The sequence below is a fragment of the Alosa sapidissima genome, chromosome 8 (assembly GCF_018492685.1).
Source record: "Alosa sapidissima isolate fAloSap1 chromosome 8, fAloSap1.pri, whole genome shotgun sequence".
NCBI classification, from domain to species: domain Eukaryota; kingdom Metazoa; phylum Chordata; class Actinopteri; order Clupeiformes; family Clupeidae; genus Alosa; species Alosa sapidissima.
Window position 1 is genome coordinate 9,110,405 of NC_055964.1, and position 23,283 is coordinate 9,133,687.

General features: G+C 41.3%; 3 protein-coding genes across 33 annotated transcripts in view; 2 read left to right on the plus strand and 1 right to left on the minus strand.

The window, feature by feature from the left end:
- nf2a (neurofibromin 2a (merlin)) overlaps positions 1-2,226 on the minus strand; it is a 49,553-nt gene extending 47,327 nt beyond the window's left edge. For 4 of the 6 annotated variants that reach the window (XM_042100000.1, XM_042100001.1, XM_042100002.1 and 1 more), the window contains exon 1: positions 1,068-2,223. In XM_042100000.1, coding sequence (XP_041955934.1) covers positions 1,068-1,178 — 111 coding nt within the window. In that variant the 5' untranslated portion in view covers positions 1,179-2,223. Of the gene's footprint in view, positions 1-1,067 lie in introns of all 6 variants that reach the window. The other 2 variants (XM_042100003.1, XM_042100004.1) reach the window with 2 other exon arrangements.
- Positions 2,227-2,276: 50 nt separating this feature from the next.
- On the plus strand, positions 2,277-9,715 carry fbxo21 (F-box protein 21). Its single transcript, XM_042099997.1, has 12 exons — positions 2,277-2,533; positions 3,076-3,211; positions 3,542-3,651; positions 3,885-4,006; positions 4,130-4,276; positions 4,413-4,549; positions 5,721-5,857; positions 6,928-7,122; positions 7,225-7,357; positions 7,701-7,891; positions 8,564-8,721; positions 9,090-9,715. Exons 1-12 carry the CDS (start codon positions 2,307-2,309, stop codon positions 9,326-9,328), a joined length of 1,932 nt encoding a protein of 643 aa, XP_041955931.1. The 5' UTR covers positions 2,277-2,306; the 3' UTR covers positions 9,329-9,715.
- A 422-nt stretch (positions 9,716-10,137) lies between these two features.
- tesca (tescalcin a) lies at positions 10,138-18,149 on the plus strand. 26 transcript variants are annotated; one of them, XM_042100066.1, is made up of 12 exons: positions 10,138-10,360; positions 10,640-11,881; positions 12,106-12,872; positions 12,970-13,030; positions 13,136-13,180; positions 15,328-15,397; positions 15,626-15,706; positions 15,853-15,992; positions 16,300-16,361; positions 16,459-16,566; positions 16,980-17,027; positions 17,129-18,149. In XM_042100066.1, the coding sequence occupies exons 5-12, from the start codon at positions 13,150-13,152 to the stop codon at positions 17,210-17,212; spliced, it is 624 nt and encodes a 207-aa protein (XP_041956000.1). In that variant the 5' UTR covers positions 10,138-10,360; positions 10,640-11,881; positions 12,106-12,872; positions 12,970-13,030; positions 13,136-13,149; the 3' UTR covers positions 17,213-18,149. The 26 variants fall into 26 exon arrangements, with proteins under 26 accessions (XP_041956000.1, XP_041955998.1, XP_041955999.1 ...); XM_042100051.1 differs by having other exon boundaries at positions 10,139-10,360; positions 10,640-11,482; positions 11,601-11,712; positions 11,825-11,881; positions 12,106-14,117; XM_042100055.1 differs by having other exon boundaries at positions 10,139-10,360; positions 10,640-10,668; positions 10,768-10,832; positions 10,923-11,881; positions 12,106-14,117.
- The last annotated feature ends 5,134 nt before the right edge of the window (positions 18,150-23,283 follow it).

Genomic DNA, 23,283 nt, shown 5'->3' on the forward strand with positions numbered 1-23,283 from the left:
TAAAGTCAATATACCATCAATTTAAATGAACATGAATCATTTAACAACTAAATCATCCAACAATATTTCCCAAAGAATGGAGGAAGGACAAGTCCTATATTCAAGTCATAATGCAAAGGAACAGAAGAGTCTAGTAGACATTAATAACCCCTATGAAGGCATGTCCTTTTAAGTGGGAAAATTATTTCTAAGACAGGCTTGAGAGAATGATTACTGATATGATCTGACAGACTTACTGAAGTTGACCGTATTGATTTCTTGGTTTAGCTACTTGGTTCACATGTCTTTCTGCAATTCTAGACTGTTGACAACATATGGATGTACTGGCTCAATGTAGCCTCAACAGACAACCCCCCCCCCCCCCCCCCCGCCACCGCCCCAACACTCTTCTGGCCTGAATGTTTCTGCTAATTATCTCTCCTCATTAGACTAAGAACTTGAAGACAGATGAAGGCACACCGAGGAAGAAACAAGAAGGGCCAAGAATCCTGAGACAACACCGGCCAATGTGGGCGAGGTTCATTCAGAGGGATATGCCATACACTGCCACATCTCCATCTGTTCTGCTGGTAATTGAAACACTTCCCCAGTTGGTCTTAAGCCACACATTGCTTGTCATTACCCTCATAAGAACTGAGAAAATATACATATATACATGTATGGGCAGCTTAGCTCAAGAAATCCTCAGCCTGGTGGCTTGGTCTCTCTTCTGGAGCCAGCCCTGAAGATGCTGATGGCAAGATGTTCACTTAGCTAAGACCGGCCCTGAACTGCATTTGTGATTAGTATGTGCCTGGTTTGGTTGGTCTACCTCAACAAATTGCTGCTTATCCCCCTATATACATAGCTAGTCAAAAAAAAAAAATCTATGACAGTTAATAATAGAATGGAGCTATTCATGGGTTTCATCAGGTCCCTTTACACAGGTGTATTAATTAACACCATGCAGTCTGCATTCATAATCAAGGTGCATGATTGTATACACCTGTGGAAAGGGACCTGATGAAACCCATGAATAGCCTAGTGCTACATTATGCGCAGGAGAAAAATAAAGCAAGTTAACTCACCTCGCAGCTGAACTCCATGTCAGCGTCCATGGTCGCTATTTGAACGTTAAATGTCTTGGCTTGCTTTCTTCGCAAAGACAGTCCCATTTTTGATGCTATAGCGCTTGCCATTGTAATTTTAATATATTTCACAATGGTGTATTTAATCCTACCCGACTATTAACGTGAACTTAGCTACCTGTTGTTTCAATTAAGCACTTGCTCCTTGTTATCTTAACATCAAATGCTCCACCAAAGACACACAATTAGAAATGTGGACAAGCTAATGTTAGCTGCCCAGTGCATTTTGCTTAAATATTTCTCTGGCTTGGCTTCACAAATGAAGCTTCATTCGATCACCAAACACTAAGTTAGCTATCTGATCTCACTGCTCTTCAATATCCAGCTAGCTGTCTAGCAAACTTCTTCCCAATTTCCCAATACATAGCGTTAAACCTTAACTGAGTCTGGCATAATTTCGTTGCACATTATAGCAATATTATCTAGACACATAGTTCAAGCTATCAAACATATTACAAAGTAACTTACATAGGGTAACAGTGGTATAACAAACGGACTAGGCTGTTTGTACATTTGCTAGCTGGCTAGTTAGCTAGATGGTGTAATCATTTATGCATGTGCGGAAAAGTTAGCCAACCTAGCTATTCTAGAGACACTGCTAGCAAGCTCGGTACTCTTGTTACAAGGTGCTGTATTGAACAGGTAACGAGCTATCATGTTGACAAAACTAAACTAACATACGCGTTTTGTTTGCCCTAAAAACAAGCAAAAATATTTCAACACTGCTGTCTGAAAGGGGTAGGACCTAACGCAGTTTCGATGTATCTTCGTTATATTTTTAGCGTTTAACTTGAAAGCTACATGCCTGCTGCTACTACACCTACATTACCTCCGTTCGCTGTTCTGTTCCGGTAATTTTACGGTTTCTATGATGCTGGGCCAGAGATCCAGAACATAACACGAACTTCCAATGTATGGACGATATCAGTAGTTTGAACACTAATTGCGAGGGAAATTATAATTCAATTGCAAGTAAAACGGCATGTGTGCAAACATGTAATTACATTGCTCTATTTGATTTGGCTATTATTTGTGTTTCCATTCAACCATTACAAGTTTTTGAGCAACACAAACTTTACGGTGTCATCGCATAGTTCCCACGTGCTTCAAATCGTTCAGCCCCCTGCGCCACTTCAGGGCGGTGCTTCAACTATGAGGTAATCGTGGTAAACATAAAACATGGCGTCGCCTGGAGCTGGAGAACGACGTCGTCCAGTGTCAAGCGAAATTATTATCGAGAGAGACAAGAAAAAATTAACAGATTTACCTGCTGAATTGTTAGAATATATTTTGTGCTTCCCTGTCCTCAACTACGTCGACATTTTGAGCGTGGCTTGTACCTGCAAGCGACTACATGATGTGTGCTATGGCAGGGGGAAGGTCTGGAGGCATCAATTCAAACTGAGGTAAAATAGCACATCGAATATATCAATGCAAGAACCAGAGAATGATATGCAGTGCAGTCTGAAATCAAATAACATTTCAGCTGGTCCCAGAAATACCTGCATTTGGATGCAAGCAAGACTGTATGCGACATTGTGGCATGCTAGCTGCGAGCTAACTGTTTAAAGCCGCTGCTGTCATTCTGCTGATGCACCAAATTCAACAACACACTGTGCTAGCCACAGCGGGATAGGTAGCAGGCTTGCTAGTAGTAGCGACGCTAGATTTAAGGTTGCTAACCAGATTTACCTGTACGTACATTTAAAGTGGTTGTTGTTTAGTTTTTGTCTCTTAAGTTACTGTGTCTGTTCAATTGACCTTGACTTTTCTTGGATAATGCAGCTTAACGTTACATGCTAGCTACCTAATAAATGACAAGTTGTTTAAAGGTGAATTACTCCGCTTGCTTCAGCCAGTTATACCAGATTTAACTCTGTTGATTTAACTCATACATACCAGTGTGAAAACCACATGTTTGACTTGTGCTATTCTGTGTGTTTGTCAGATGGCCAAGGCTGCAGAGGAATTATCGTAATAATGAATCTCATGACTGGCTGAAAGAATACAGGACCAGATATATCGTTGGTCTACAAATACGGAGAACAGTTGTGTCTATATCGAAGCGATTCTTCACAGAAGTTGTAAGAATCATATTACTATGTAGTATCACTGTAATTAGTCAAGATGATTACAAAATGTGTGTTTGCTTCTATTTTAAGTTTTTGTGATGGGGATAGTGAACCATGTTGTTACTTGGGTATGGAGCGGTGGTAACGCAGTGGTTAAAAGTTGTGGGTTCAATTCCTGCTTTCCACCGTTTTGCCCTTGCAAGGCGCTTAACCCCAAGTTTCTCTGGGGACAATGGTGCTTGTATGACATATAAGTCACTTTGGGTAAAAAGTGTGTGCTAAATGAATAAATGTAAATGTGGTGCGTAATTGTTATAACTAACCCAAAGATCTGTAACTCAGCCCTGCGTTGGTCAGGTCCTTGGGGACAGTTTTGCGGAGATTGAGTCCTTAGGTGCCCCAGAGCACTTCTGTGAAGATGAGCTGCTCTCAATACTTAACACTGATAAAAGGTTAGTAATGTCTGTATTTATATTAAGTGCATTGTATCATTTGGTTGTGGCCATTGTTATTCTGTAATGGTGAACACCAAAGATGTACATCTCTTTAAGTGTATTTTGTAATAATGTGATTAGTGCTCACCTTGTGGAAAAGATGATAATTCAGATATGGCCATTACTGTAGTAGACCTTGATTATTCTCAAAACTCACTTCTGCCTTTCTCTATTGTCCTTTCCCCCTGCAGGAAGAGCCTGACCTTGAAGTACTATGCAAAGAAAATCCTGTACTTCCTCCGACAGCAAAATATTCTCAGGAGCCTCAAAGTGTTTTTGGAGCAGCCAGCAGAACAGCAATCAGCTCTTGAAGGTGACTGACCTTGCCTTGTTAGAAAAGATGAGAAATGTGGGGCATATCATATCTGTGCTCTGTATTATACTGTTAAAAATGCCTGGCATTTTCTTCAAACTAATTCCTCCTGTTGCTGTGAAGGTGCGGTGTTGGTGGACCAGTATTGCAACCCTTTGGCAGATATCACACTTGAAAACATTTCGGCCCAGTTGGAAGAGCTCGCTGACAAAGTCAGGAAGTGCCTGCGAGTCTCCAATCCCTCCCATCCCAGCCAGAGAGCCGCAGCAGGTCAGTCACACAGCCTCAACTTGTTCAACTCAAACACTCTCTCTCTCTCTGTCTGCCATTGTCTCCAGCTGGTGTGTGTGCTTCCTGCTTCCCCATTGGGTGATCATATGCCCTCTTTTCTCCTTGAATGCTGCAGGTGACTGTTTGGTGGTGGAGGACTTTGAGCTCCAGAGGCAGGTTATATGTGCGCTCAACACTGTTCTGTATGAGCAACTGCATTACACTGGCAATGAGTGCGACTTCTACAACCCACTGAATTCATACATCCACCAGGTTAGACTGTACATCAAGTACAATTGAAGAGTTTGGTTCCAAAATGCTATATCTCCATTTTTAAAAACGTTCATGTTATTTAACTCATTGAATGCCAAGCTGTTTTTGGGAGCTTGGTCCTAGAGTGCCAGCAATCTAGACCATTGTTGATTTTTGTACAGCCACAGCTTTTTCTGTGTTATAGCTATGAACACATACAATGGCTCAATTAAAAGGTGAGACTTTAAGCTCTCGGTGGGTGCAAACCGTGTATTTCTACACGCCTCTGTTCCTGAGAAATCCCAAGCTAAACAGTGGCCAGTTTTCATCAAAATCGCTGTTTTTTTCTAGAAATGGAGATATAACGTCTTTCATGAAATATGAAGTGTTGCCTGTTACTTACTTGTGTAAACTTTCCGGGAAGTGATCAGCGAGACCTGGCGAGACTGCCACCTAGTGATGTGATGGACCCACGAAAATGGCCTGGTTTTGACCTGACGTGCATGCGTCACTGATTCGACCCAAAGCGGCAACCGAGTTATGATAAAATGTCCAGATTGTGCGTTTTCATGAGTTTTCGATCGTCATATATTTCATTTATATCATTTCCATTCATCACAGAGTTCCCAAAATCAATAAGGTGTGTTAGAGTGTCTATTTTCGTAATATAAAAAAAAATCTAAAAACGTAATATTACGTTTTTGGCACTCAATGAGTTAACTTGGTATTTCGAGTAACATCTATAAAATTGCAGTTGTGTTTTGATTGAGTAAAGATCAATCAAATAACAATATCCAATAACAGTTTTACTGGAATTAATTGGAAAACAAAATGTAAAATAATTATTTATGAAAATTCATGAAAATGAAGGATATAGCGTTTTGGAACCAAACTCTTCAACTGGTCTGCATGAAGGCCAGTCACACTATTATGATCTTGATTTGTGCTGCTTGTGAGAGGATTTCTGTATGGAACAGAACATACATTTCTTTTTTGAGCACCATATGTGCAAATTGTAGAGTTTCCTGTGTTTTGACAGATTTATTCATGTTCCATTTTCGCTCGTGATGAAAATTCATACAGTAGTCAATTAATACATGATTAGGAAAGGTCGAGTTCAGGTGAAAACATGCTAAAACACTGATAATGACCTTGCTCTTCTGTTTTTGTGACTTGGTGTCTTTGGAAACAGGTGTTAATTCGCCGGACTGGTATTCCCATTAGCTTGTCAGTTCTGTACATGACTCTGGCACGCAAGCTGGGTGTTCTACTGGAGCCTGTCAACTTCCCAAACCACTTTCTCTTGCGATGGTGTGAAAAGCAACGAAGGTAACTATTTTAAAATCCTCCCCCACAGAAAAGGGAAGTGCTAGGAGGGCATTGGCGTTTCATTGTAACACCTTTGCAGACAGAATAGGAGGCAAGAGTGCATTAATCTGAACAGAGGAGGGAAGGGTTAAGACCAAGACCAGCAGTGTTATCCTGTGTGACTACAAAGAAGGGTATTGTTTTCCAGTTAGGAACTGGATTGTGCTGATTGTGAAACCCTTAAGAACTACAAACATACATGTGCTGTTGGTTAACTGTGTTTTTAAATAACTGAATTGACAGCATAGCACAGTGCGACATAGTCCTTTGGGTTAGTGATTCAATTTTGGTGAATGATTCAATTTTGGTGAATGATTGTAAAAAACTGTGACATGATGGATAAACTGAGATAAAAGAGTGTACCTTACAGAAATCAAGGGACCCGTATACTATGTTTATAGCTTTGCAATTATATTCATTAAATAAAGACAGTCGTATGTAAGGGATAATGTATGGAACTCTGGTCATTATCGGGAAAATAAGTCCCAACAGGGCAAACCGGACCCCGACACAGCAGCGGAGGGGTCTTGCTTCACCCTGATGGGACTTATTTTCCCGATAATGACCGGTGTTTCATACATTAATCTGCTTATTATACGGCTGGCTACTAATTTATTTGTTGCCGTTTCATTGTGGCCTTTGCGGAGAAACAAATAGTTTGCAACACACGCTGAACTACCTAAACATTCTTTAGAACGCGCTAAACATTCTTTAAAACACAGCTGCTCAACCGTCTGTTTTCACTTTTGAATGAAGTTCCTTTACAAGAAGTGACTGGACTACTTGTGGAGTGATCTGAAAGATGTAAATCAGAAGCACAAAACCCGTTGCCATTGACAGCGGTAATTATATGTTTCAGCGGTACATGAATATATTTTACCGTAGAACACTGGCAAATTCTATTCAATCCTATGTTTCATTTTACCTGTGTATCCCACAGCCACGACAATGACTGCGATTGGTATTATTTTTTACCCCTAGAGGTCTTAAAAAAGGTCTTAAAAGTCATTACATTTGTACTTCCAATGCAGATACCCTATTTACAGGAGCGGGAGTATCTATGATTATATCTACATTGACACTTTTGGGAAGGGCAAACAGTTGACTGCAAAAGAGTGCGAGTACCTGATTGGACACCAGGTGACAGCTGATTACTACAGTGCCATAAGTACCTCCAAAGTATTACTGAGGATGGTGGGGAACCTGCTAAATATCGGGAAGCGAGGGTGAGTGCTCATGCATCATTGTACCTTGTCTTCATTTTACTTGTGAGTAAATAAAACTATGACTGCACCCCAATTTAAAGGTTGTTTGTTTGTTTAACACAGAGAGGGAAATGAGAAATCTTACCAGCTCCTTAGAGACTCTTTGGACCTTTACCTCACCATCAACCCAGACAATGTCCAGTATTTACTACTACAAGCCCGGCTGTATTTCCATCTTGGCATCTGGCCAGAAAAGGTTCAATTGACTATTTCAAAATGTTTTCTCCAATTAAATATCAACATTTTGACTGCTATGATAAAGGATTGAAATTCTGCTCCATCATTCACACTTCCACACTAGCCCACTTTAAATCAAATCTGTAACTTAAATATTCTCTCTCCCCCACTCTGTCTCTCATTCCCTTTCTCTCTCCCTCCATCCCTCTCCCTCTCCCTGTCTCTCATTCCCTCTCTCGCTCCCTCTCCCTGTCTCTCATTCCCTCTATCTCTCTCTCCCTCCCTCTTTCATTCTCTCTCTCTCTCTCTCTCTCTCTCTCTCTCTCTCTCTCTCTCTCTCTCTCTCTCTCTCTCTCCATCAGGTGTTAGACATCCTCCAGCACATCCAGGCCCTGGACCCGTCCCAGCATGGCGCAGTGGGCTACTTGGTGCAGCACACACTGGAGCACATCCAGCACAAGAAGCACCCGGTGCTGCCAGAGGCCAAGCTGCGCAGCGCCACGGAACACCGAGACGTGCAGTACTCCGTGGGCCTCATCATGAAACACAAACGGTGAGTGTGACTCATGGTCTCGACTGAATTCACACAGCAGAAGCCACTCTGTGTGGAATGGCCAAATGCATGCTGGAGGTAGAACTCTAGTCAGGCTGGATGCATACAGCAGCAAGTCTTTGTCAACATCACAGTGGTTGTACCCAAGATCTAAAGTATGAAGACTCCTGGTGTCTGATTAGTGGAATCTGCTGCTGGTCTGTTGGGTTGCCAGCTGCAAATTCTAAAAATAGATCCTCCTGGCTGTATAGCCACACTAGAATGGCTATACTTACCATATAGATAATTTCTGTGCTAAAAGGATTGGGATGCCTTAGACAGGAATCTATTTCTTGTGGTTTGTCATTGTGAATATATATTCATGTGTATATGAACCATTTTATGTTATCTATTTTATTCACTTCTGTAATTAACTTAGGTAATAAAGTAACTCGTCTATACACTAACTAGGCACACTGCACACAAGACACAAAGCTTGTAGTCTGTTTATCTTAAAAAATTTGTTAAAAAATAAACGGTTTCCCTCACGCACAATGAAAAGGAAGACAGTGCTGCTTATATGCTGAGGGTGACTTGTGTTTTTTTTTTTATACTCTCTGGTCTTATCCTTGAGTGTTTCACAGTTTTTTTTTTATATTTCATTGCTGTTTTGAAATGTTCATAATGCTGTAGTTCGGGATACAACTGCGTTATCTACGGCTGGGACCCTCGCTGCACCATGAGCCAGGAGTGGATCACTACTATGAGGGTTCATCAGCTGTCCAATGGGGCCAACCAACCCTTCTACAACGTCCTGGTGCAGGACGGCACGTGTCGCTACGCCGCACAAGGTCAGCCTCCACACACCTTCACACACAGCGTTACAGTCTCCTCATACTGTCTGTCAGTGAGGTTAAGAACTTTACATTTTTAATAACAAAAAAGTCCATATTCTTTCCTAGACTAACTCGGGAATGCTTTTCCTCCATTTTTTTTATCTCAATGTCTCATTATTAATATTACATTAAATTTTCATTTTAATCCACTTTTTTCTTCAACATGTTGAAAATGTCCTTTAGCTGTTCCTAAAGTGCACTAACCCTTACTACCTTGTGTACTTACAGTACTTACTTCATGTGTGTTTTAGTGCGTTGGCTCCCCGTTCTCACCCTTTTTTACCCCTTAACCTGTTTGCATGTATTTTTGTCTCTTCCTGCAGAAAACCTGGAGCCTCACTCTGCCCCTCTAGAAATCGCACATCCTGAGGTGGGGCGGTACTTCTCGGAGTTCTCCGACACCCACTACGTTGCCAACGAGGAGCTGCAGGCCCGCTATCCTGAGGACATGGCAGAGACTCTGGGGACTGTTGGGGAGCTCTACCACAGACTGAGCCCCACTTTGGAGAATGAGGCCCTACTGCCCTCGGTCCGGCACAATGCCGATGCCACGGCCCCGTGATTTTGCACTTTTCCAGCCTCGTCACCTTTAGGACGGTTCACTCACCACCAGGCTCAAAAGCTCCAGAGAAATTTCAGTCCGAGCCCACACTGACTTCACTGACCCATCACCTAATCCAGTAAACCAGTCATTCCCTGCACCCCCTCACCATACCAAGAAGTGTTATGAAAGCCATTGCTCTCTCTCTCTCTGACCATAATGTTCTTTTCACGCAGTGATGATGGAGAAAAAAAGACTTGCCCTTTCAAGAAAAGGATTTTTTTTGTGATATATATTTACATGAAAAAAGTACAGGATTTAAGGGCTCAGGAAAGCAGTTTTACCTGGTCACTGTTGAGATGATTCTACATGATGTTCAAATAAACAAGCACTTGGTTTGGAAGAAAACAATGTTATGTTTCATTTATTCAGTAGTAGTTGGAGGACTCTTTTGTTTCACATGGTGCACTTGAGTAGGACGTGTATTAAAATAAATGTATGCAGCAATCACCAAGGAAAATGCTTTAATGGGCAAGTTTTGGAATGATTTGAAGCAATGTTGTCCTAGACAGAATTGCCTTGAACAATGCACTGGAACATTTCTGTCTTCAAATTAGGCTAGAGTACCTATTTCACTTGTTGATCTGTTTTTTTATTACTGTTTAATTCACTTTATCGCAGATGTCGAATGCATATCATAATGTGACCCACGATGGCCATCATCAATCGAAAGGATTTAACATTTCTGTTGTGACGTATTTGAAATATTATGAAGTTCATTCAACGTCATAATGGTACCTTTGGAAGCTTTATGTAAACCTGACAACTTTATTAGACAACTTGAACCATTTGCATTTGCATTCCTTTGCGTGTAAACACTGTCAATTCGTAGCCATTAGAAATTAGCCTTACAGTTCAAGTCAATCCGCTAATATTTTTGAACAATGCTGAGAAGAAGCTTCTCTCAGCCAGTCGGCCTCGATCGACTTCGCTTTTCTGAACACATGACAAGCGATGCTGGCAAGTTGATGTCCGAAAACATCCTTGAGCGAGGTAAAGAAGTCTGTCACCGGGAATATTAGGCCCACGGTATGGCCCTTGATTCGGAGGTCTCGTTGATGATTGTTGATTGATGATTAATGATTGACTAACCATAACTAAGAACTTGTATCATCTAGAATTAATGTGGTGCCAAAGAGGTAATGCGAAGCTCTGAATCTGGCGTGACCTTAATAGCTTGAATAAGTGAATAATTTAATTTGATTTATTCGATTATTTAATTTCATTCATAAAGTAATTGATTCATACCTAAATATAATTTGATCGTTGCAGTTCCCTGGAATATGAGGGAGGATATGATGGTAGGTGAAATATGGATCACCATACAATTTTGGTGAGCTCCTTCTGAATCTGATCCATCAGGTTATGGTTTTTCCTTTTCAAACTGTGTATATTTACAGACAAGAAGTCCTCAGAAGAAAGAGGCCCTGTATGATGAAAAAGAAATCTGGGACTTCCTAGACTTGTGAATTTTCTTTCTTTCTCAATAATGAATTTGGAATTAACGCAGTCTAAACACACGCCTATTGTGAATTGTATGTGTGTGTGTGTGTAGCAATATGCAGGCGAAAGCGTACATCATGAATCTGCTGCACTCTAGGAAGAGGCTCATGAAGATGAATGCCAACCTGCAGCAGGCACTGAATGCAAGCCAGGACTCCAAAGCGGAGCAAAGAGGAGAGGGCACAACTCTAAGAGTAAGGGGTATAAAAGATAGGCCGCAGACATCTTTAAGTCGGATCTCATCGGGGGGCGTCAGCTGATGACATCTCACCTCACCCTATTGCTTGATGACTGGTCTGGACATTGTTTAGGCTGGACTATCACTGCAATACGGTGAATAAAGATCAACAGTCTTCAGAGATCTCCTGTCTGCATTTTCTCCTTCGGACGCCTTCTTCCAGAGTGCTAATTAGTAAATAGTTAAGTGATAAATTGCTAATTGGATTCGGGAAGTGGACCAGTTTTTCCAAATTACACAACATACTGTGAGTGAACATTGTAGATTTATTACTGGTGCCATAGTATAGGGCAATCTTTGACTTTGAATTAATAAGTCTACAGCAAAAGGAAATTGAGGCCCTGAAGAACCAAACTGAAATCATGACCAATGAGGTAACCTCAGTGAGACTACACTATATTTTGACACAAACTACAGATATTGCATAATTACATTTTAATTAATTAATGCTTATACATTGATGACATTTTGTGCTTGTTGTGTGTGCTGTAGATATGTGACTTTTTCGCACAAAAGGGAGATGAGAAAAAATTAATGAATTGGAATCAACTCATCAAGGCTCTGCAGATATTTCTGCTCTAAATAAGATGTTTCCTTATCAGAAGTGTGGAGTAGTTTAGTTTCTACATTTCTCTGTTTCTGATACAAATATCACATTCAAGGATGATGTTTTTGGTCATTTCACTAATATCTTGTGGATTTTGTTGTTTGTGAAGCAACAAGTGGAGCTCTTAAGTATGCAGCTTGATGGTCAGGGTGAGACTATCTACAAGGTGATGGTCAGGGTGAGACTATCTACAAGGTGAGATTTTCATGATTACTGTGTATAACACTGTTTCAAAAATGTATTTAATCCAAAAAAAAAAAATACATAAGGAAATTGTAACATAAGTCAATGTTCACACACATTGAGAGTCAACTGGAATTGGCATTGATGTATGTATTTTCATAATTTTTCTGATGAAAATGTTCATTTCTAAGTTTTCTTATCTTGTAGTATTAGAAAGGGAAGTGTCCTGAATCCTGATGGGACTTTGATCTTAGCTGTGGAGAGCTCAATGTCTCTAGCAGAGGAGCTTGGAGTGAAAGCTGGATTCCTGGGAAGTTCTCAGGGGCCTGTTTCTTAAAGGCAATTTTTGCTTTGAAACATGCGAGGCAGTGCAGACTTTTCAGCGCAGTTTATATCATTCTGTTATTTCAGCAGAGGGTCAATGATGACTTTGAGGTGGATGTGTAGACCTTGAGGTGAAAGTCATGGAGAAATCACTGACCACAACTTCAGACCTACATCAGACAGTGGACAGAGCAGTCAACAGTGAGATTGACAAGGTGGAGGTCAGCTTTGAGAGAATGGAAACAGGCACTGTTCATGAGGAGGTCATCAAACTTGATGTGGAAGAGGACATCGAGCTCCAGGAGAGTAAGAAAAACATCCAATTCGAGGAGGTAGAAAAGGTCATCATCATTAATGACACTGAGGAGGTCATGATGTCTGAGGCAGGACAGGCATCTTTTAAACTTGGGAAGGTGGTGGAGACAGTGAGGCTTCAGAATGCCAAAGAGATCACCCAACTGGACAGTGTGGCAGAGGTCATCAGAATTGAGAATGCCCAAGAGATCACCCAACTCAAGGATGTGACTGGGGTCATCAGACCTGACAAGGTCAAAGAGACCGCCCAGCTCAAGGATGTGATGGAGATTGAGATGTCAGACCTGACAGTCCTCATGTAGAAGTGGAAGCTCAGGTGGTTGGATCAACCATGAGTGAGCGCAGGTTTTTTCTCTGATTGTATCTGATTGTAGTAAGCATGAGGCCTATACTATGAGTGATATTCATGCCAACTATATTTCCTCTTGCTAGCACATGGTTTCAGTGTAAAGGCAAAGATCCTTGATTACTAACTCCGCTTCAACCCTCTCTGGTAAAGGTTTGCAGTTTTTGTCTCTACGTTTGAGCTGTTTTATGTTTGTCAGTTTTGGCTTTTCTTCCTTTTCCATTCCATCCATCCCGTATTCTTTCCCCATAGCAACCACTGGCAGGATGAGAGGGGCTCTGTTTGCTGGTGCTATAGGTGCGCTGATTTTCTGGAAAATTAAGAATTGAATAGATCTACATTGAAGGCATGTGCAAACTCTGAAATTTCAGTGAATTCCTTCAAGAGGATGCACGGGACATGCCAATGGTCAATAAAGCTTAATAGTTTCACAATACTGTATATCCTTCAATCTCTGTGTCTGCTGTTAGTCCAATGTGTGTCAAGTCCCTCAGTGCTGCCTTGATTCCATCTCCATGCAACCATACTGTCCTCTAGTGGCCTAGACACATAGCAAAAGTGCTATCACACATAGCAAAAGAGAACAACAGAATGAGAGGGCAGAGGCGCATAACCTACTTATTTTGCATCTTCTTTGGTGTGCCATCAATACAACTAACTGCCAAGCAAATTTTACTCACATAGTAGTCCTATAGGAAGTAAAGAGAATTCATATGGAGATAACTACTTCAGCCTCATTCATAGTAGTCTATGTGAGATTGGTAATAAAGAGTCTGTAAAGCATTTGGACTGAATAAATAAATAAACATCCATGATATAATTCTGAGGATGCCATCTCAGCAGGTAATGCAAACGCAACGCTAACAATTTAACAGTTTGCTCTCACCAAACAAGCCTTCACAGAATGACACGGCCGACAATTTTGCCAAAAGACGCATGCTTGAAAACTTTTATCAGATCTGCAGGCTTTTTAGGTATAGACCAAAACTCCACATTGTGCTTCTTCAAAGACATGTTGTTCAATAACCTGTACTAACTTTGGTAAAGATAGTCTTATCAGCACTGTATTGGAGCTCCACAGTGTTTGTGATGGTAATACGCACTGACTCACCTGTTGCTGCGGCTGCCAGTCCAACGCCCCGCGACATATTATGTCCTATTCTGTCACTGGCTAACAACATGGGAGCCTCTCAATCTGAGCATGAGTTTAAAGATCTTGCAGAAAGGACTGGTTGTAAGTAAACTCGTTTATTTTTTTCATCTGTGGAATATGCTAAACCTAAATGTGGCAAAGTAGGCTAGGCTACGCTACATTATTTAGGAAGTCTCCGATTTCTCGAAATATTACGCAGGGCTACCGTTTGTCCTTAACAATCCAGTGTAGTGTCAGTTGTAATAGTCTTAATGCTGACACCAGAACATATTCGTTAAGTGGAAAGTTAGGAAGTACTGCTTCAAGACGTGTCAACATTCTGTCAGTTATTAGTCTCATACTGACTGTAAATTTATCGTCCTTACACGTCCTCAGACCCGCGCACGTATTCATAGCCTGGCGCTCAGATTGTTTTCCAAGGGGGAAAAAAAACAGATTTTGAAAAACGGACTCCTTTAGGCTACTCTAACTTTAGGATGTAGCACTTCTTAAATACTTTGTATTAGTTGCTAAAGTGACTACTCTGTCTCTGCTCTGCCTTATTCTCTGACCTGTGTCCTGATACTGTCGAAAGAAAGACTAATGCTGATCTTCCTTGTGACTTCTGGAATTTACTGAACCAAAAAAACTGTTTTGACAAAATGTACAAGTGTTGATGGAATGAAAACAATAGTTCCCCACAAAAGCATAATATTTATGATAGAGGACTGCTGGCATCAAATAATATATCAGTGTGTCCAGCCAGTGATATGTCCACATACTCTTAAAAGCCCAATCCACTTAAGAGGTTACATGAGGTGAATTTGTGTATGTATGCCCAGAGCCACCTTTATATGGCTCTGTGTATGCCTATTCCCTAAGGATTTGGCATTACTTCTTGAATTGCTTATCATGCATCATATAACTATTCCTTTGATGACTAAATACGTAAATGCTCAGACAAAGATTCTCTGAATAGCATTGCATTTGTGTGTGTGTTAACTTGATAGTTCTACACAACACTGGGTTATCATATAGTTTTTAAGTTATTGAGTTTCTTACTGCTAGTCACCAGATAAGGTCACTGAGGACAATAGGAGCCATTATAGGAGCCATTATCTTTATCTGAGTGGTTAATTATTAAATTGCATTTTTGAGTGCAGGCTAAAAACAGGTCACTGTGAGAGAAAGCACCGATTTTATAGCATGGCTCTGCCTGTCAGCGCATTCAGGAGGAAAGGTTGTTGAATAAACACAGAGTCAATGTTTCCAACCATAACATTTCTAATTTGCTGTGTTGCTTTGTATACAGTCAGTTTGGACCAGATCAAAAACTTGCACCAAAGGTTCAAGTGGTTGACCAACCATCAAGAAACTTTAAGGTACCAATAAATGACATTATATTTAATGACATATTGTGCAAAAAAGCCAAGGCCCTATATTCAGATTGAATTATTATTGAATTTTTGAAGCTTGTCCATGCATAATGAAATAACAAATTAAGAATCCTTAGACAAAGAAATGATTGCAAAATTACCTTTAAAAGGTTGTTCAAATATCTATACGCTTGAAGTTGACATTTTGAAAGATTTAGTTCTTATATTTTACAGACAGGAAGACTTTGAGAAGGTGTCTCATCTTTCTCTCAACCCAATAAAGGGCCAAATTGTGAAAGCCTTTTTTGACAAAAGGTACGTAATAACAACAGGGAACCAGGTTTAGTGTGTGAAACTAGAAAACATGGTACATTTTCCAGCACAGGCAAACACCAAATGTTTTTTTTGAAAGAGATAACAGACAATGATCTTGTTATAGCATGCTGTGTCTCTTCCTATAGAAACTTTGGAAAGCATGAGGTGGGTTTAGTTGAGGAGATTGGTTTTGAAGAGTTCCTGATGGTGATGTCTCACTTCAAACTCCCAAATAAGAAGCTCACAGATGAAGATACAGAGGACGTGAGGACAGAGAAGCTTCGCTGTAAGAATAGAATTATATCTGTGATGGCAGTAAACCATACTCAAATCTTACAGAAAGGCTTTATTGTTTTCAATTATTTGCCACCCACCACACCCTATCACCTCTGTGCCCAACATCTGATTTTTGTCTGTAAACAACACAAAAGAATCCATCTTTCTTCCTTTAGAAGGCACAAGCAAGTCTATATCCTGCTTTATTCAGGAGCCTCCCCTTAGGGTACAAGCATGATAGAGTCAGTGGTGTGGCACTAACCAGAGCACTTACTTGAACAAAACACTTATTTGAACATTTCTCCCCACCTCTCTAGTTCTATTCAACATGCATGATACGGATAATGACGGGACCATAACACTTGAGGAGTACAGACACGTGAGTCAGTCATTGAGGTCTGCATGCAGCCATGATATGATTCATCTCTTAACACCTCAGGCCCTTATTGGTGTGTGTTGAACCTGTCTCTCTGCAGCTGGTTGAAAAACTTCTCTCCACTTGTGAAACCCTTGAGCAAGACACCTCCCTAGCCATTGCTGACGCAGCCATGTTGGAGGTTGCGAGAATAACAGTTGGACACATGGTATTGCCACCCTGTCATTCTCATAACTCAAATGGTGTTGAACTAGACTAAAGATGGAAGTGCTATTTGGGTCAGGTTGCACAGTGTGGACCATTAGAAGAGATCTTATTGCCAATGAAGAGGTGTCATCATCATGTCTCAAATATAGTAGGCCTAGTTGTAACACTTTCAAACACTTTCATTTAGTCCGCCCAGTTCAATATGTAAAATTGTTGTTGAACAATTCTTCTTAACCCCAGACCTTAACGTTAACCATAAACTGTGGTTATAACAGAGTGCCAACAGATAGTTTGTTGAATCTGAGCACCTGGCGATGTGGACTTTCAGTAAAATGTGCCCGTGCCATTCATATGGGACTCTATTACAGCCTCTTGGGAGTAACTGTGGCAGTCCATTTGCTTTTCTGTTTTCAGGAGCCTCATGAAGTCTATGAAGGAATCACATTTGAACAATTTCAGCAGGTATGTTATACAACTTTCTTTTTCTGTAACATTTATTATGATTCTATAGATATATCTCTAAGTCACATTCCCAATGTTTAACCCCTTAATCATTTTTACAGATACTAAAAGGTGTACAGATTGAGACAAAGATGAATGTTCGCTTCCTGCAGATGGACACAACTACAATGCGCTGTGGGAAATGAGGCCTCTCCTGTAGTGTTTGTCTGCAGCAACAACGATATTCTCCCAGATGAAACCCTAAATTTAGCATCCATGCCCCCACCCCCCTCGTCTTCCTCGTTCCTTCCACTGGCATTGCCCTCGTTGTGCCTGCATACAGCTTCAGAATTATGTAAACACCTCGGGCAGCCCAACTGCTTGAAGAAGTTCACATGACCTTTTGCTAGTCAAAATTTTTCTCAGAGTGAGACTGGCATTCAGGGGCTTTGTCTTTTTTTTGGGGCTGAGTTCAAAGTAGCCCACATGAAACGACATTTTCATGGACTGATTTCCCCAGTGCCATGGAAGTAAACTGAAGCTCAGTATTATATTATTGAGATACACTTGTATGTGAATTAAATACAGTAATTCATTTTGTTGTTTTTGTTCCTAAAAAAAAACAAAACACTCATTGTCACGACACCACCAGGTTCTCCACCAGTCTCTCCTCCTCGTCGCTTTGCTCCAACGATCTCCCAATCTAATTCCACTGTCTACTAATTCCCCAATCATCCTATCACCAGTCAGCAGATTACCCAATCATCCAATCTCCCGTCTGCTACTCCCCAGCACCTGTAGCCAATCTCCTACTGCCTATATAAACCCCTGTCACTCTGCTCTCTCCGTCTGGCCTCTTCAACGGAGACACTTACTCCAGCGCACAGACTGCGCCTTGTTTCCCAACCCAGCTCCTCGTTTCTGGAATTTCCTGCTACGTCCCAGGTTGTAGAACTTTTATGATGGACATTTTCTATTGGACTCTTTTTGTTGGATGATATACTCTTGCAAGATTGGAGCCTTTATGTTGGACTGCCTTGTTTGTCAAGTCATGATCTTCTGAGTGTTAACCTCACATCAATACCTTGTTTAAATTCTCCTGCTTTGGTTGATTACAAATTAAAACTACTTGATTGATCCTAACCTTGTTTCCTGAGTCTGTGTGCCCTGACACTCATCTTCTGTCTCCAAATGTATGGGGTATGGTTAAGTCCTCAAGAAAGCAGAAATCAGTCTGCATGCTACTATTGAAACTAAAATGGTTCATGCAAGCACAATGGATTTTCATACATGATCCTCAATTTTTTTTTTAACTCCATGAGTCATGTGACTGTACCTAGCTCCAGCCAGTCACTGTTATCTACCATGGTCTAATAAGCTTTCAAGTTATACCAGGCGGAAAGGTGGGAAAACAAATCAACCATATGCCTGAGGCTGAGCTCTGTATCTTTGGAAACAGCTGAACTGCTCACTACAGACTAGAGCAGTGATCTCCAACACGGTGCCCGCGGGCACCAACCAGGTAGCCCGCGGGACGGCTATGAGGCGCCCCCAGCGCACTTTCTAAAAATAGCCAACAGGTCGCCTGCATATCACGCTCTATTGTGAAGTTTTCAATCGATATTTAAGTCTAGACCAGAACCATTTTAAGAATGTATGTAGCCATACATATGTAACATTAAATTGTTATTGGTGATATCTTACGAATTGTAGCTGCGTTAAATTTTAGCCTTTGGCTCCAAATCCGTTTCCCATTCAGTCTTTAAACAACAACAGAAGCGGAGCGCATACACGCTGCTCGCACGCATAGACAGTAAAGGGGGGAAAACTAGCTCGTTCTGGAGAATACTTTTGAAGAGATTAAATATATTAGATGCATAAAAGCTCTAACAAATGTTCCTAAATTTTCTTTGGGATGAATGAAGTCTGTGTATTTGTCAGTCAGTCTGTTAGTCTGCCTGGATATGGACATGGTGGACTGTGTGGATGTGTTCAAGACCTTCCATTCATTTGTCCCTTTGATGAACATATTTTGTTAATAATCAACATAATGCTATTTAACATGTACAAATGAAATGCATTTGATGAAAACAAAATGAGTGAGAGTATTGTCATGGTCTTGGGAGCTGGTATATTGGTAGGCATGTAATTACTATCAATAGTTAACATGTTTAATTTGATTGTGCATGAAAATAGAACCCATGAACCCATATTATGCATTATTAAGAACTGCTAATGTATATGGATTGTGCCATTTGATTTTGGGAGAAAAGACTGAGGGTACTAGTGTAACTTTTCATTGTGAAATGGCACCCCAATGTGGTATTTTTTTGTAATGCATCTGTGCTGCACGTCATTAAAAAGCATCAAACATATTATAGTTTATTTGTTTTATTGAAAATGTTAAAATAAAAATATAGCTGCAAGCAGCAATGAGGGGGCCAAGGAGATAGGCTGGAGTAACCATGGCAACGAAATGCTGTTAGCTCAATGCTGCAATCAGACGTATGGCCATAAGCTGTCAAAGCAAGTTTCACGTCTAGCACGTCAAAAGTTACAAGGCAAAATGCATTTTTGCTAATTGCAGTGACCCTAGAGGTCAAAGGTCACAAAATGTCTTCGGCATTCACCTGATGGGGTCATGAGTCCATGTACCAAGTTTGGTTTTGATACATGCAACGATTGCTGAGATATGAGCTCACTTCCTGTTTGGCGGCTTCGCCACAAATTTCGATTGGAGCTGCGAAGGCACCCATTGTGTTTGTACGTTTTCTTATTATTACGCATCATCTTTCTTCTGCCATGGAAGTCTATGGCAGCCCACAGAACCGTCTGGTGAAAAGTTGTGAAATTTGGCACACCGATTAGGGACAGTCGCATGATTAATTTCACCATTGCTTTCTGGAACAATTGACAGAAGCATTCGGCTGTAACAGCCAATCAAAATTTGCGGCGAAGCCGCCAAACAGGAAGTGAGCTCATATCTCAGCAACCCTGCCATGTATCATAACCAAACTTACTACATAGATTCATGCCCCCATTAGGAGGACGCTCAAAAAATGTGTTGACCTTTGACCTGTAGTGGGTGCTGCGATTAGCAATATTGCATTTTGATCTGTAGTTGCTGATGTGCTCTTTTATTTTTGGATGTGAAACTGATGACAACATGTTCCATCCAGTTCATTCTAATGCGTGCGTGGAAGGGCGGGGCAGGACGGGGTGGGGGGGCAGGGCTGATTAGGTGGGACGGGCAGGGGTGATTAGGTGGGGGGGCTGGCTGGCGGAGGCAGTGGCAATACTCAGCTCTGTTTCAGCCCTACAAAATCAGTTATGTTTGATGTGACACTTGTTGAAAGTGTTGATCGCGAGTGTTTGCTGAGTTCTATCTTGTCGCCGTGGTTACTCCGGCCTATTCTGCTTGGCCCCCTCATTGCTGCTTGCAGCTATATTTTTGTTTTTGTTTTTCAAGTCAAGGCCTTGTCCATGTTAGAGAACACCTATTATATCAATACTCTGCTTTGCCTATTACTATTGACAAAACAATAATATAAGCTCAAATGAATGAAAATCATCAGTCACCTTGAATAAAGGCATTTGACAAATTAATGTATGTAGATCCATTGTTATTTTTGTTACTATGTCCAACTCTAGCTGTAGATGAAGGATCCTCCTGCAAATGACCCTCTTGTGGATTTATTGCTGATGTGTTGGTGTCCTGTGTCAGCACCATTGGGGACACAGCATTTTTCTTAGAGAGGCACTGCAATGCAAAGAACCATTTTACATCACAATGCATTCAATAATGCAGCATATTATATGCAGCAGTGGCAGTAGTCTTACTTGGTCACCCATGTAAACTCAAGTTTTTGGGACAAGCCCTTGACAAAAGGGTTAATACATGTTACATTTATAATTTAGTATATACAGTTAAAAACAAAATTATTCATACCCCTGGCAAATATTGAACATCTCCTCCAACTCTTCTCCAAACATGCACAACTCAGCTAAACCTTTATAAGGCACACCTGGACAAAGAATTTAGCTTTCGCTGAATTTATTTTGACCCAGGGACATGGCCTGAGTTTGGCATAAAAAAGAAACATTACATTCCAATGACACCATGTCCATTTCAATTGTGGGGGTTAGAAAAGTATTCTTTTGGGATGTTTTTCAACCGGGGGGACCTGGTGACCTTCTCAAAGTAAATGGTAACACTAAAGCAAGAGGCTACACTGAGATTCTGACACTGAGAAAAGATCAGGCAGTGTGCCACGAGACCTGTCCCAATAGGCATCATTGGACCACTAAACCATACAATGATCCAAAACATACAGCCAAACAAGTCAAGAAATGGTTAACAGAGAACAATGTCCTATTTTAGGGTGGCCCAGCCAGAGTCCAGACCTTAATCCGTCAAAAAAGTGAGTACAAGGCCAAAGTGATGGCAAATAATCGTTCCTGCCTCAAAACCAGGATTGCAGCTAAAAAGGTGCTGTCTACAATCATTGTGGAGACATGGAGCAGCTTGGTACATATTATAAGAACCATTTTAAGGGCTTTGATTGCAAATAAAGATCTTTCCAGTGATTATTTAAAAAGGGTATGAATAATTGTGTACATGACATTTTTCATAAAAATGTTAAAAAGATTTAAAAAAAAACATATTTTTTGGATTCCATGTTTCTACCACATTGTCTTACAACCTATTGGCATGTGGCCATGCAAAACATTAAATCAATATTTGCCAGGGGTATGAATAATTTTGTTCTTAACTGTATGCTTTACAACTTTGACTATGTTTACCTTGATCCTCCTAGACACATTTGATTTTTTGTTCTTTTTTATCTTCTTTCTCTCTTCTCCAGTGCATGGGTTGATGTCAACCCAGTCAGTGTCAGACACCTCAAAAGAGCTGTTGGGGCAAGCAGCAACCTTGCTTCTTTGGCCTGCGCAGGGGCTGGGAAGTTCAACCTCACCGGAAGCCATGATCACCATTCCAGCTTCCTCCGGCTTTGTCACCAACTCAGTAAAATGTATACTCTGGTGTGAGCAAGGCGACTGGGCCCGAGCTGCTAATATTTCAGAAAGCACTCTCATCATTTAGCTCACCAGCCGGTCTTTCAGCAAGTGCAATTTAGTCATTTCATCCAGGGCATGAGAGGAACACATAGAGTCTCCACAGCAGCTTTCATGTGCTTCCTTTGCCATGCGGGCGTTAGAACTCGGGGTTCCCTTGATGAAGTCCTCTGGGACACGCACTCTACATGTGCAAGATGACTCCTCAGTTAACATGTATGCGTCATTTCGTCTCTGCAATATTGGCAGATCTGTGTCGGAAAGGCTTCGGCCAGCCAGCAGGCTGCATCTCTGGCAGGTGTTCTTTTTCAGTAGATGACACACCTCATTGGTAAGGTCAAAGGAAAACTGCCGAAGCCCTCCATTGTTAATGAAATATTCCAACCTTGCCAAAACCTGGCCCATTCCATCAGCTTTAGCTCTCTCTGCTGTAGTAGAGTGTTTCTGTGACATGCACTTTTCCTTCTTCTGTGAAGCCGACCATGCTGTAGCAACTGGTGTACCCACCCCTATCTCAGGCTCAGTTATTTTGGTCAAGGTGGGAGTTATTTCCACAGTAGATGCGCATGGGCGAGGACGTGGGCAGCCGTGGCCTACTGGTTAGCACTTTGGACCTGTAACCGGAGGGTTGCCGGTTCGAACCCCGACTAGTAGGCACGGCTGAAGTGCCCTTGAGCAAGGCACCTAACCCCTCACTGCTCCCCGAGCGCCGCTGTTGATGCAGGCAGCTCACTGCGCCGGGATTAGTGTGTGCTTCACCTCACTGTGTGTACACTGTGTGCTGTGTGTTTCACTAATTCACGGATTGGAATAAATGCAGAGAACAAATTTCCATCACGGGATCAAAAGAGTATATATACTTATACATACTATACTTATATGTGCTATATCCTCTTTGTAAAGAACACTGTCCTGTGAATGTGAACGCTCCTTCCTGATCACTTCATGAACACGCAGAGTCCTAACCTTTCTGACAACATCTTTGGTTTGCGGCTCAGTGTTGTTATGGTCCACCACCATTTTGTCACAATGAGCTTCAGCTGGAAGTACATTCTCATTTGAACTTTGTTTATCAGAGGAAGCTGTGCTCTTTCTTTCTGCTGTTAAATGAAAATCCTTTGAGGGTTTCTTGGGAGAGGGTCTGACCCTTGGGGAAGTCCTCTCCCTGTGTCCTGCAGCTTGTTTGCCAAGTCTCTGACCG